General features: G+C 46.7%; 1 protein-coding gene across 1 annotated transcript in view; it reads left to right on the top strand.

Moving 5' to 3' along the window:
- ARFRP1 (ARF related protein 1) overlaps positions 1–8,953 on the top strand; it is a 22,011-nt gene extending 13,058 nt beyond the window's left edge. The window contains exons 4-6 of the mRNA XM_089662576.1: position 1; positions 4,595–4,695; positions 7,204–8,953. The exon at position 1 is cut by the window's left edge and continues 70 nt beyond it. Of these exons, the coding sequence (XP_089518702.1) occupies position 1; positions 4,595–4,695; positions 7,204–7,291 (190 nt within the window). The 3' untranslated portion in view covers positions 7,292–8,953. The remainder of the gene's footprint in view (positions 2–4,594; positions 4,696–7,203) is intronic.
- The last annotated feature ends 5,623 nt before the right edge of the window (positions 8,954–14,576 follow it).

Here is a 14,576-nt window from a genome sequence, read left to right as displayed (position 1 = left end):
GGTAAATGGAGAATGGGGTCTTAAAGCAGAACTACAGTCCAGGAGTCAAAAACCGACAGGCTCTTTGTTGCAGAAGAGACATGCAATGTTTTTTCTGGAATAAAAGAATTAATAAAGTTATGAAGGAAATCCACCTAAACCTACCTACCTATTTGCTCGCAATTGTCTTTTACTGCACAAGCGCAGCTCCGTTTGCATTCCAGCACAATGCTTGTGTGCCAGGGATGACTGTGCTGGAGCGACTGTGCGCCAACCAATGAAGATGGCCGAAGGCCAGCGCCCAGCAGCAGATGTCAAGAGACCTAGACCAATAAAGGAAAGTGAAGTTTAGTTCCGCTTTAAGAATTTGAAGTGGAAATTCCAGCAAAAACGGACGCAAATTTTCAACAGGCATGACAAGTGTAGATAACCTCTTGGAATATAATCCCACCCCTTACCCCATTTCTTTGATAATTCAGCTGACCCCACAGTGGTTCAGGTGTGGTCTCCCTTGGTCTGTTGACGCCCTATAAAATGGATCATGTGTACCTTCCTATGAGCCTCTAAGCCAAAAATGGAAGCTAAAGGATTGTGTCCTGGGCTTTCCCTGAGTTACAGCTCCTCCAACTTCCCCCACCTGCCCCTATTCTTGCCCAATCTTCCAGTAATTTGCATGCGCTGCCAAGAACTGGAGTTAAATGTGGTTATTTCAACCTGTCCACCGCTGTCCTGAAAATGTGCTGCTCTAATTAAGCTGACAGCCTACCAACATGCAGTAAAAACAAACTGTAAATGCTACAGAAAGCCAGAAAAATGAAAGGTGAATTCTGCATAATGTGGACATTTTATTATCAAGAGGGAATTGGATAAATATTGAAGTGTTACTAAACCCCGGACCCCGCATTCACTGTCTGGTCTCCCAGGACCCCGCATTCCCTGTGTCCGCTCTCCCCGCACTCACTATATCCGCACTCCCCGCACCCCGCATTCACTATGTCCGCTCTCCCCGCACTCACTATATCCGCTCTCCCCGCACCCCGCATTCCCTGTGTCCGCTCTCCCCACACTCACTATATCCGCTCACCCCGCATTCCCTGTGTCCGCTCTCCCCACACTCACTATATCCGCTCTCCCCGCACCCCGCATTCCCTGTGTCCGCTCTCCCCACACTCACTATATCCGCTCTCCCCGCACCCCGCATTCACTATGTCCGCTCTCCCCGCACTCACTATGTCCGCTCTCCCCGCACCCCGCATTCCCTGTGTCCGCTCTCCCCACACTCACTATATCCGCTCTCCTCGCACCCCGCACTCACTATGTCCGCTCTCCCTGCACTCACTATGTCCGCTCTCCCTGCACTCACTATGTCCGCTCTCCCTGCACTCACTATGTCCGCTCTCCCTGCACTCACTATGTCCGCTCTCCCTGCACTCACTATGTCCGCTCTCCCTGCACTCACTATGTCCGCTCTCCCTGCACTCACTATGTCCGCTCTCCCTGCACTCACTATGTCCGCTCTCCCTGCACTCACTATGTCCGCTCTCCCTGCACTCACTATGTCCGCTCTCCCTGCACTCACTATGTCCGCTCTCCCTGCACTCACTATGTCCGCTCTCCCTGCACTCACTATATCCGCTCTCCCCGGACCTTGCATTCACTATATCCGGTCTTCCCGCACTCACTATATCTGGTCTCCCCGGACCCTGCATTCACTATATCTGGTCTCCCCGGACCCTGCATTCACTATATCTGGTCTCACACAGTACAAACTACATGGAAATGCAATTATTTTAGTAAATATCAACAACTAAATACCTTTAGATAGAAGTCACATGACTGCTCTAACTGCTGATGAGAAAAGGTATTTAGTTGTTATTTACTAAAATAATTGCATTTCCATGTAGTTTGTAGTTAGAGCAGTCATGTGACTTCTATCAGTGTCCAGGATGCGTAAAATTTGGCTTGTATCTTAGAGCAGATTTCTGGAAATCTGGATTGAGCCCAATCTCCATTTCTAAGGAGGGTGGGGGGTGTTCTGTACACCAACTGTGTACAGAATGCCTCAAGGTTATCATATTGCATTGAGTGTTACAGAAAATTCCAACAGCTGCAAATTGAAAAAGAGAATACATTTTTAATAATGTTAAATTAGAACATGGCTGGTGCAGGAATCGTATTGCTACATGTTTTTGGGTTTTTTTGCTATATTTTATTTTCCTTTTGCTGGGAATGCTAGTTGTAGTGGCATGCTTCAGTCTGCAGAGGGAGACTGAGTCTGTGGAGTTGTAGCAAATGTCAAACCACAGAAATCAGCATTCGATGCCAATACTGAGCTGCAAAGCTGTCATTTCTCTTATTGTCCAAAAAAAAAGCAGGAAGGGGGTAGAAGCGCCCGGTGGGCAGGAAGGGGGTAGAAGCGCCCGGTGGGCAGGAAGGGGGTAGAAGCGCCCGGTGGGCAGGAAGGGGGTAGAAGCGCCCGGTGGGCAGGAAGGGGGTATAAGCGCCCGGTAGGCAAGTGGTTAATACACTTATGTATCCCAAAAAAATAGAAGTAAACTCGAGCAACCGAAAACATCAGAGAAAACAGATCCTATATGTAGTGTTTGTCTTTCACCAGATGTCTGTACAACCATTGATGGGGATTTCCAAGGAGTGTCGCAGTCCCCTCATTTGACATTTACATTGAACTATGTCCTTTGTTGATGCACAGTGTATATAGTGACGCGGCCTGACACCCTGTGACTCGCTTTATGGCCGTTTGCGTCACAAACAGCACTGTCGCTATCATGAGACATTGATCAATGCTAAACTGTCATTGGGTTTTGTTTCGGGTGCTTTCCATATCGTCTAGACATTGTATACCAAGTGTCTTCTATAATACAGATGTTTGTTTTGGCCGTGGTATTGGGATCCACCCTTCACTAGTCAGAGAGGAGCCATAGATCAGACTTGTATCCAGTCCTTTGGTTGCGGAGAGTTTCATACAAAGGATCATTTTGGGGGCAGCGCAGTGACTAAATGGTTGGCACTTCCGCCTAGCAGTACTAGAGTCATTGGTTCGAATCCCAACCACGGCACCACCTGCCTGGAGTTTGCATGTTCTCCCTGTGCCTATGTGGGTTTCCTCCAGGTACTCTGGATTCCTTCCACACTCCAAAGACATGCTGGTAGGTTAATCGGCTCCTGTCTAAATTGTCCCTAGTATGTGTATATATGAATGTGAGTTAGGGACCTTAGATTGTACGCCCCTTGAGGGTTAGGGACCTTAGATTGTACGCCCCTTGAGGGTTAGGGACCTTAGATTGTACGCCCCTTGAAGGTTAGGGACCTTAGATTGTACTCCCCTTGAGGGTTAGGGACCTTAGATTGTACGCCCCTCGAGGGTTAGGGACCTTAGATTGTACGCCCCTCGAGGGTCGGGGGCCTTAGATTGTACGCCCCTCGAGGGTCGGGGGCCTTAGATTGTACGCCCCTCGAGGGTCGGGGGCCTTAGATTGTACGCCCCTCGAGGGTCGGGGGCCTTAGATTGTACGCCCCTCGAGGGTCGGGGGCCTTAGATTGTACGCCCCTCGAGGGTCGGGGGCCTTAGATTGTACGCCCCTCGAGGGTCGGGGGCCTTAGATTGTACGCCCCTCGAGGGTCAGGGACTGATGTGAATGTACAATATATATGTAAAGCACTGCGTAAAATTGATGGTGCTATATAAGTACCTGAAATAAATAAAATACATTTTTGTAAATATGAACAGCTTTCTTTTTGAGAGAATCATATTTTTGGGAAAAACGGGGCAAATGCAAGAGTGACAGTTTTCAGGGAATGTACATGTGGTTTGTTCCCTGAAACTTTTTTTTTTTTTCTTTTTGCTTTCCATAAATAATTTTGTATTCACTTGCAACGTGTTGTTGATTCAGTTGTTTATCACAGCCCCCTCTTGTACATCATAGCTCTCGTTTTTCAGGGAGTGTCTCTTTACTGTTTATGCTGGCCAAGCTCCTTCGCCCCTCCCCTTCCTACATAACCTTTATGCAGTTGCTGGGGGAGGAGGAAAGTTGAATGCTGCAGAGCATGGGTGTCAAACTGGTGGCCCTCCAGCTGTTGCCAAACTACAAGTCCCATAAGGCATTGCAAGATTGACAGTTACAAGCACGACTGACTTCTAAAGGCAGAGGCATGATGGGACTTGTAGTTTGGCAACAGCTGGAGGGCCGCCAGTTTGACACCCCTGCTATAGAGTGTCACTTGACGGCACCCATGGCGGCACCCAGCAGCAGTCTCCTTTTTGGATGTCTACACAAGGGACCAGGTAAATATTGAGGATGAAGTGCATTCTTGTTGAAGTGAATAGCCTGGTGACGGGGACTCTCTAAGGCCTCATGCACTTTGGGCATTTAGCCCGGGTACGTGAGGTTGCGGCAGTTTGGTGGGGACTGCAGGCACAGGTGCACCATCCAGCCCCGCTGCAGCCTGCACAACTCTAAGAGAGGCTGAAAGCTTGTCTTTGTTGGAAGACGCGCCCCCCCCCCCCCCCACTCCTTCCTTCCTCTTAGCATGGGTAATACCAGGGGCTTGTTGGTATGGATTTTGCTTTAACGTATTATGTTTGGTTTCTTTCTAGGGTTGCCTGTCCATTCCAGATATCAAAACTGCCTTTAGTGACTGTATCAACAAGATTGGAAAAAGGGACTGTCTCACCCAGGCATGCTCTGCCCTTTCCGGGTAAGAATTGACGTTTGCTATAGTCCGACTTTGATCTAGGCCACACACATGTGAATGGGCCCAACACTGATTACATGCGAAAACCCCAGCAGAGGGGCTCCTGGTAATTAGCTGCAGGAGGCAGCCCTAGTGACAGCAATGGGAGGTTGCCGGCTCCCACAGCTAATCACGGACCACTCAGGAAGTGGTCATCTGCAAGTAATCAGCCCCAGTCATAGACGGCCTGCATCCGGGGCCGATCACACGCAGGTGATTAATCTCTTGGAGCCGGCTGAACGCAAATGTGCGGCCTCCCAGGGTCTGGGCTTAGACGCCGAGCTGCCGCACATTTGCATTCCATTAAAAAAAAAAAAGACGTGCTGAGAGCGCGCACCCTGCATGCTCCCAGCACACATGTCCGGTACTCACGGAAAGGTCCCAATCTCCTCTTTCGATCAGGACCTTTCCTGATCATGTGACCTCCGTGACGTCGTGTCACAGCAGTCATGTGACTCTAAACCCCGCCTCCCGCTTCTGAAACCCTTAATGGGCCTGGAGGCACCGGCGCCAAGGGGTTAAGGGCTCTTTCACACGGATGTTGCGATGGGGTCCGCCTGCCCATTTTTCAGGTGGACCTGATCAGAACCTCCGATCAGCGGGTGTAAACAGACAACTGATCCGACCCACTAAAAAGGACAGATGGGGATCCAGTTCCACTTCCGTCCGTTGGATGAAAACGGATAGGTGGTCCGTTTTCATCCGACTGCCCATTGAGGAGAGCAAGCAGCTTTGTGTCTGCTCTGCAGCAGCGGAGCAGACACAGAGCTGTTATCCGCTTGCTCAGCAGGGATCACCGGAGAGATCGCTAAACAGGTCCACTCCCAAAAGTGAGAAGCTGCTATTAGCAAAGGGAGCTGGCAGCCTCCTAGCTAATAACTGAGAACCCTGGCTGGGGTTCCAGCAAGTAATCGGCGTTGGACCCATTCGCAGGTGTGAGTGTGGCCTTAGTCACCGGTCACACACACTGCGATTTAAAATCACGCAATTTCTGAAGACTTTATTGCGACTTGTTAAGATTTTCACCAATTTCTTGCAATTTGCATTGCGATTTACATTATTTTCTATGGATGGGAAATCGCAATAAACTGCAGAAAAAGTCATGCAAGAACTACTTTAGAAATCACGCTGCAGCGAATCGCACGTGTTAATAGATAAGTTCACCACATGTAACATGTTCCCATAGCTGCAGCCACGACCAACCTCCTGACAGATATGGGGAGAAGTCTACCCGTACTATCTGTCAAATTTGAAAAAAGCGCGGCTGTGCAAGGCTCCGCCCACATATCCACGTCATTCATTCACGGCTTCGGTGAATGAATGAACTGTGAGTCCCGGCAGCCTTAGCGTCTGTGGGCTTGTAGTTTTCAATGAACTACCACGGTGCTGTGGTGTGGTGCGCCGTGGTAGTTCATTGACGCTTCTTGTCAGTATCTGCTTGCTCGTACATCCCGTACATCCTATACACCCCGTACATCCTATACACCCCGTACATCCCATACACCCCGTACGTCCCGTACATCCTGTACGTCCCGTACACCCCGTACGTCCCGTACGTCCCGTACACCCCGTACGTCCCGTACACCCCGTACGTCCCGTACACCCCGTACGTCCCGTACACCCCGTACGTCCCGTACACCCCGTACGTCCCGTACACCCCGTACGTCCCGTACACCCCGTACGTCCCGTACACCCCGTACGTCCCGTACACCCCGTACGTCCCGTACACCCCGTACGTCCCGTACATCCCGTACACTCCGTACGTTTCATACATCCCGTACACCCCGTACGTCCTGTACACCCCGTACGTCCCGTACATCCTGTACACCCCGTACGTTTCATACATCCCGTACGGCAAGCAGATATTCCGACAGGTCTGCAGGAGACATTCCAAAAATGTAGATTTGTATTTTTAAAGACATACAGTATATTTGAAATTTATTTTTAAAAATTATTTTTCATATATTTTGTAATAACGCATTTCAACATGCAGTGTGTGTATCTATTTATTGTTAGGTAATGGATGTTTAAATTGACTGAAAAATCTAGAGTTGAGCTGTATTATCATTTTAAGATTTTTTAGTAGGCTTTGGTGAGTTGTGTATTGATGTTTGTCTTTCTCTCTCCCTTTCCTCCTCTCTCTCTCTTTATCCCTCCCCCTCTCTCTCTCCCCCTCTCCCCTCTCTCTCCCCCTCTCCCCTCTCTCTCCCCCTCTCCCCTCTCTCTCCCCCTCTCCCCTCTCTCTCCCCCTCTCCCCTCTCTCTCTCTCTCTCTCTCTCCCCCCTCCCCCCTCTCTCTCCCCCCTCCCCCCCTCTCTCTCTCCCTCCCCCCTCTCTCTCTCCCCTCTCCCCCCCTCCCCCCTCTCTCTCTCCCTCCTCCCCCTCCCCCTCCCCTCTCTCTCTCCCTCTCTCCTCTCTCTCTCCCCCTCTCTCCTCTCTCTCTCCCCCCGCTCTCTCCCCCCCCCATCTCCAGGAGGGGCTTGAATGAAGGCGTGGAGTGGATGGTAAAGTGTGTAGTAAGAAATATTCACCGTCCCCCAAGACAGAAGGACATCACATAGGGTGTGATGGCGAGCTGCGCACGGAGACTATTCTGTGGAGCTGTTACTACAACAGACTGGAATGTATATATCCCGTACCTGCCAACCGACTCCTCTGTATAGATACCCTGCATAGAATTCTATTTATCTTTCAATTCCTCTGTGAACGTCTCTGCCCTGTGGGCAACTTAAAACACGTGGCGATGTGGACACTCCCCTTACACCCCACACCCCCTGTAATGCCGCTACCTCGCAGTACTGCCGGCTACTCCTAGAGGGCGATGCTCCCCAACGAATGCGGCAATTTGTGACGTTGCAGCTGTCATGCGTAGGATACATAGAAATGTCACCGTTTTGACCAATCGGCAACAGTATTCAGGGAGTGGAGGAAGTCGGTTTGAGTATGAGGCACTGTTTAAGAAAGCGATGGTGATTATTGATCTTACAGGGGCTGCCGATTAAAATGCTTGGACCAATTAAGTGGAAGAGCCTGACTTACTGTATATACTTTTCCAGCTCCGCAACACCAAAAGTATTAAAACCAAAGAATTGGCAAAGGCGGCCAAGCAACTTCCATTGTCAGCAGTGGCAGTTGGCATAGTTCTTAAATTTTAAAAACAAGGGGTAGAAAATCGCTCCCAGTGCCACAAGGAGCTGCCCTGAGGTCTCTCTGCCTTCACATTAGGCACACTCCTCGCCCTCCCCATCATTGCCATTTGGGGTTTAGAGGACGGTTCTGCTAACAGCAGCTGTCTGCATACCTAGTTTGGAGCGGTTTTAGAACTCTGCTGGTTCTGTTGAAGTGCTCCTGCTGTTATGCGAACTATCTCGTCACGCGTGAGAATGCTTTGCGTCTCGACGCGGTAGCGATTTAGCAGCGTATGAATTTAACACACAAAATTGCGCGCCTCCTTTTTTTTTTTTTTTCTTTTTTTTTTTTTTTTTATGGTAACTAATTTATTAATTATTTGGTAATTATGAATTTAACACATAAAATGGCGCACCTCCTTTTTTTAAAAAAAATTGGCAATTAATTATTATTTGGTAATTATTAATTTAACACACAAAATAGCACGCCTCTTTTTTATTGTTAATTCATTTATTAATTATTATTTGGTAATTACAAATTTAACACACAAAATGGCGTGCCTCTTTTTTTTTTTTATTGGTAATTCATTTATTATTATTTAGTAATTATGAATTTAACACACAAAATGGCGCGCCTCTTTTTTTCAAAATTGGTAATTCATTTATTAATTATTATTTGGTAATTATGAATTTAACACACAAAATGGCACCTCTTCTTCTTCTTTTTTTTCTTTTTCTAAATTGGTAATTTATTTAAAGTAAGGGAAGCACTCTCCCCCACGGTAAGGGTGGCCCAGAGCAGTCTTTTATTTTTCCCACAATGCAACTGGAGAGACTGGATGTCTTAAGCAGCAGTGCGATCGCTCACTGATTATTTTTTTAATTTTTTTTGTCTGTTAAATATCAGCTCAAAATCCAAAAGGGATCATTCCTCTGCGTGTGCGGTCTGTACACATTGACGGTAGTGAATGTCTGTTTCATCGAAAGGTTTTTTTGTTGTTTTTTTTTTTTTGGTGATCAGGGGATCTCCTCTCCAGAGATATTTTTATGGTGACTTTCCTACTAAAGAAAAAAAATAAAAAAATCTGAATCCTCTGTTGGCTTGTGGTAAATTTGCAGTTGCTGCCTGTGTGGCTCATGTTCAGTGTTTAAAGGCCGGGTCACACTACATGCATTTTAGTTGCTTTTTTTTCTGTATCCAGAATGCACAGAAAGTAGGTCATATGGTGGTCAGTGCCGTAGTTCACATCAGTGCTGGCAGTTCCAGTGCGTTCCGGACGCAGAAAAAAAAGTAGAACAGACTGCAGTTTTCCTGCACAGAACTCTACTGGGATGCGGTAAAACGCATCAAAAATGTACATGTTCCTATTTAAATTGAAGGAAAACAGTAAAAAAAAATGTGCACAGAGGTCCCGTACAGCGATCGGTGTTCTGGTGCCGATCGCGATGCCGCATGTTCCCTGGTATCGCGCACAGGCAGTGAATGTGGAGGCCGTTTATAAATGGTCACCCGCACCTGCACCACTCCCATCCAGCCATTTATGTACATGGGTCAAACGGGAGGTGGTTAAAAAGAGTCTACAATGGGCACGGGAGCATCAGAATGGACACTGCAGCAATGGAAGAAGGTGGTCAGGTCTGATGAATTCCAGAATGGTTTGAGAAACACAAGTTTGACTCGGCCTCGAAATTCTCCAGATTTCAACCCAATCAAACATCTGTGGGATGTGCTGGAAAAAGAAGTTCGATCCACGGAGGCCCCACCATACAACATATAGAACTTAAAGGTTCTGCTACTGATGGCTTGTTAGTTCTGGGATCAGGAAGGAGCAAATGGAACCGTTTTCAATTCATTTATTTATTCAGTTATTGTTTTTTTTTTTTTTTTTTTATTTGGTTGAGCTACATGGATGTTTTTTTTTTCTTTTTTTCTTTCTTCTCTCTCTCTCTCTCTCTCTATTTCTCTCCCTTTCTTTCTCTCCCTCTCTCTCGCCCTCTCCCTCCCTCCCTCCCCCCCCTCTCTCTCCCCCCCCCCCTCTCTCTCCCCCCCCTCCCCTCTCTCTCCCCCTCATTTTTTTTTTTTTTTCTTTTAGCCTAGCTTTAGCGACCTGTATCTCTTAATTGCCTTTGTGTTGATGGAAGGTAACTTCTGCATTGTTTTCATCCCTAGTTTGCATTTCCCCGCTTTGCGACATGTTTATGTTAACAAATCTGATTATTATTTCCTTCTGGTTGACTGTTCACTTTCAGAGAACACAACTAGCCCTTGTGCCAGTCAGTAATGTCCAAAGAATTCCCCCAGACAACTGCAGGAAGAAATGATAGATCATATACTCACTTGCTCTAAATTCTTTCGCTTTCACTCATCCGCTGTAAGGGCGTCCAAGAAAGACATCTCCAATCGACAATTTGTATATTCTTATTAAAGAAAAAGCAGGAAATGAGCAATGTTGAAATCACCAAATATAACGTAATAACACAACTACTTCATCTACTTATCTCCTAATAGGAGATAAGTAGATGAAGTAGTATATATATCACCATCACCACCCATCTGACGCACGTAACCGCTGTGAGCAACCACGTAACAATTCACAGTTTTAGGTAAAAAAAAAAGGAAGAAATGCTTGTCGTTCCATTCGCATGCAATAATATCATCTGTTCTGCTTATTAAGGACTCCAAATATTAATACTGCTGATTCAGATGGAAGAATTATTACTTACTCACGTGGGCCAAAGGCAGCCGCTTCTGGCAAACATGTGATATTTTTATTGTTTTTTTAAGCCCTCTTAGGATTTCCAAGATGTTCTACAGCCCCGTGGCATTCTTCAAATATAAATTCCTATTACTAGGAGGTCACACAACCAGCATGATGAAGAACGTATTTACAAAATAGCTCAAGCATGTGCTCAGATGTATTCTGAGAGATATTTCCCCGAAAAATAAACAATTACAAAAGATGTGTGACGTAAAGGTCACAGATGTGACATGTAAGAATGCGGTCTATGGGGAAGGTTGGGTGAGGTCACAGCAGATCACACAATGGCATTCCTTTTTTTTCTTTTCAATTAAAATATTGTATATATAATCAGGGGCGTCCCTAGGCGGGGGGGTGCGCACCGCACCAAGTGACACCAGACCAGCTCCACGAAAAGGTAAGTTGTAAAGCAAGCTGACGATTCCTGCAGGATGGATCGGATCTGCGGATTGTGGAGCATAGTAGATTGGAGTCCGATCCATTACGCTCCCCAATCTGTAGAGCCGATCCATCCTGCCGGGATCGTTGGCTTGTTTTACAACTTACCTTTTCGTGGAGCGGGCTTCCAGTGTCACCGGTCCATTATGCTCCCCAATCCACAGATCTGATCCATCCTGCCGGAATCGTCGGCTTGTTTTACAACTTACCTTTTTGTGGAGCGGGTCCGGTGTCACCCCGTATAGGCTGCATGCCGACGATCCCCGCAGAATGGATCTGCGGATTGGGGAGCATAATGGATTGGACTCATCCATCCTGCGGGGATTGTAGGAGAGGGTGTCACCAAGTGTTATCGCACCGGGTGACACCAACCCTAGGGATGTCCCTGTATATAATCTAAATATGAGCATATTTGAAGGCCAACTGAAATGTCAGTTTAACCCTTTTAACTGCCAGAGCCAATTTTTGCCTTTTTATTTGTACACTCTTAGATTGTAAGCTCCCAGGATCAGGGCCCTCCTATCTCTCTTGTATTGTTGCTGTATTGTCTCCCGTTATATTGTAAAGTGCTGAGCAAACTGTTGGCGCGATATAAATCCTGTATAATAATATTCCTCCTACCAGTCCATCTCCCACAGTTATTACCTTTTGTACCACTGGCCCCTCCCTCTTAGATTGTAAGCTCCCAGGATCAGGGCCCTTCTAACCTTCTTGTATTGAACTGTATTGTTGCTGTATTGTCTCCCTTTATATTGTAAAGCGCTGAGCAAACTGTTGGCGCCATAAATCCTGTATAATAATATATAAATCCTGTATAATAATAATAATATATAAATCCTGTATAATAATATATAAATCCTGTATAATAATAATAATATATAAATCCTGTATAATAATAATATATAAATCCTGTATAATAATAATAATATATAAATCCTGTATAATAATATATAAATCCTGTATAATAATAATATAAATCCCGTATAATAATAATAATATATAAATCCTGTATAATAATAATATAAATCCTGTATAATAATAATATATAAATCCTGTATAATAATAATAATAGTACACATGTTTAAGATTCTGGTCACACTAGGTGCAACTTGGCATGCGACTTGCAAAATCGCATCCAAATCGCACCCAATTGTCCGGAATTACAGCGGTCATATCAGTGCGGTTCCCGACTAGGCCGGAACCACCCCGATTTCTAAAGTAGCGCATGTACTAAGTTCTGTGCGATTTGGATAGACCTCTGTGTCACATGTCTTGCAAATCGCACCTCAAATCGGCGTGTCATCTGACTTTGAAATCGTTCGACTTCACTGTAAGTCGCGCGATTTCAAAGTTGGGGTATAAAGGACAAGTTCACCTTTTTGAAAAAAAAAAAAAAACACATTTCCTGCAGAGAATTTTGCTTTAGATTTACCAAAAACCATATAAGATGAGATCAAACCTAAACAACACTTGCAGTTGTATTCAAGTAGGCGGGCCCTTGCACTACATAGTTGAAGGTAAATCTAAAAGAAATTGGACAGAAAACAGTTCTTCGTTGTTCACTCACAGAGCCGGGTACTGCACTCTAGGGGGAGGCAGAGAGCACAGCACACACTCCTTCTTTTGCTTTCACTGCGCAGTCTGACGGCTCCCAGTGTCAATGACAGATCCGGCCTGAGCTCCGAGCCTGCTCAGCAAGACGGCGGTGGGGGACACACTCGCCACCCACCATAACTTCCACTCACCATTGGCAAGCAGGCGAGTGGAAATTTCAAAGCCTGCATTACACAATTTATTTGAGAATTTTGCTTTAGATTTACCAAAAACCATGAGTTCCAACCTAAACAACACTTTCAGTTGTATTCAAGTAGGCCGGCCCTTGCACTACATAGTTGAAGGTAAATCTAAAGGAAATTGGGCAGAAAACTGAAAGAAAATTTTATAGTGGATGGCCAGCCTTATGCAGGCCCTACATGGTTCAAATTCCGAACGATTTTCATATGAAAATCGGACCTAAGAATAATCGGCCTTTTTTCGCTCTGCACTATGGCTGATTTTCATGGTTCCTCCCCATTTCGTTTATTGGGCATGCTGGAAAATTTGTGAAAAACGACTGATTTTTTTAAATCATTGGTGGCACCATCGGATTACAGAACGAACGTTGTTTCGATTTTCAGACGTAAAATCGTTCGGAATTCGAACCATGTATGGCCTGCCTCACTTATCTGGAAGTTCTGACTTCACTGGACACACACTTGTTCATGATCAGAAAGTAATAAAGTCAGGCAAATGGAAATTTTTGGGAGGAGGATGGCAACATCTGCCTACGTATTTCTCTCAATGCGAGTTAATTGAACGAAAAAAGGTCCACCCTTACCTGACGTTTCCCTTCTTTGGTGAGTGTCAAAGTTTCCAGGAAAACCCCAAGCGGAGGAATCACATGCTGCAAGAGTCACGAGGAAACTTACTTGGCCTCGGGCAACATACCTGAACAAGTAGAACATCACCAGGATTACAATCGAAAAACCGGAATCCTCCAACTCGGAACTCCGTATCAACACGCAGCCACCCAGAGATTTCACACATTTTCAACCGCAAAGTCATTTTTATAGAGAAAAATGGGTTATGCAAAAATAACACATTTATAGTGAGTGCGGGGAGAGCGGATATAGTGAATGCAGGGTCCTGGGAGACGGCTTATAGTGAATGCAGGATCCATGGAGAGCAAATATAGTGAATGCAGGGTCCGGGGACAGCAAATATAGTGAATGCGGGGTCCAGAGAGACCGGATATAGTGAATGCGGGTTCCGGGGAGAGCGGATATAGTGAATGCGGGTTCCGGGGAGAGCGGATATAATGAATGCCGGGTCCGGGGAGAGCGGATATAGTGAATGCGGGGTCCGGGGAGTCCGGATATAGTGAATGCGGGGTCCGGGGAGTCCGGATATAGTGAATGCGGGGCCCGGGGAGAGCGGATATAGTGAATGCGGGGCCCGGGGAGAGCGGATATAGTGAATGCGGGGCCCGGGGAGAGCGGATATAGTGAATGCGGGGTCCGGGAAGAGCGGATATAGTGAATGCGTGGTCCGGGGAGAGCGGATATAGTGAATGCGGGGCCCGGGGAGAGCGGATATAGTGAATGCGGGGCCCGGGGAGAGCGGATATAGTGAATGCGGGGTCCGGGGAGAGCGGATATAGTGAATGCAGAATCCGGGGAGAGCGGATATAGTGAATGCAGAATCCGGGGAGAGCGGATATAGTGAATGCGGGGTCCGGGGAGAGCGGATATAGTGAATGCGGGGTCCGGGGAGAGCGGATATAGTGAATGCGGGGTCCGGGGAGAGCGGATCTAGTGAATGCGGGGTCCGGGGAGAGCGGATCTAGTGAATGCGGGGCCCGGGGAGAGCGGATATAGTGAATGCGGGGTCCGGGGAGAGCGGATATAGTGAATGCGGGGTCCGGGGAGAGCGGATATAGTGAATGCAGAATCCGGGGAGAGCGGATATAGTGAATGCAGGGT

The sequence above is a fragment of the Staurois parvus genome, unplaced genomic scaffold, assembly GCF_062004578.1.
Source record: "Staurois parvus isolate SC_StPar_1 unplaced genomic scaffold, SC_StPar_1.0 ptg001490l, whole genome shotgun sequence".
Classification (NCBI taxonomy): Eukaryota; Metazoa; Chordata; class Amphibia; order Anura; family Ranidae; genus Staurois; species Staurois parvus.
Note: the sequence above shows the minus strand (reverse complement) of the source record. Positions and strands in the feature narration are given on the sequence as shown.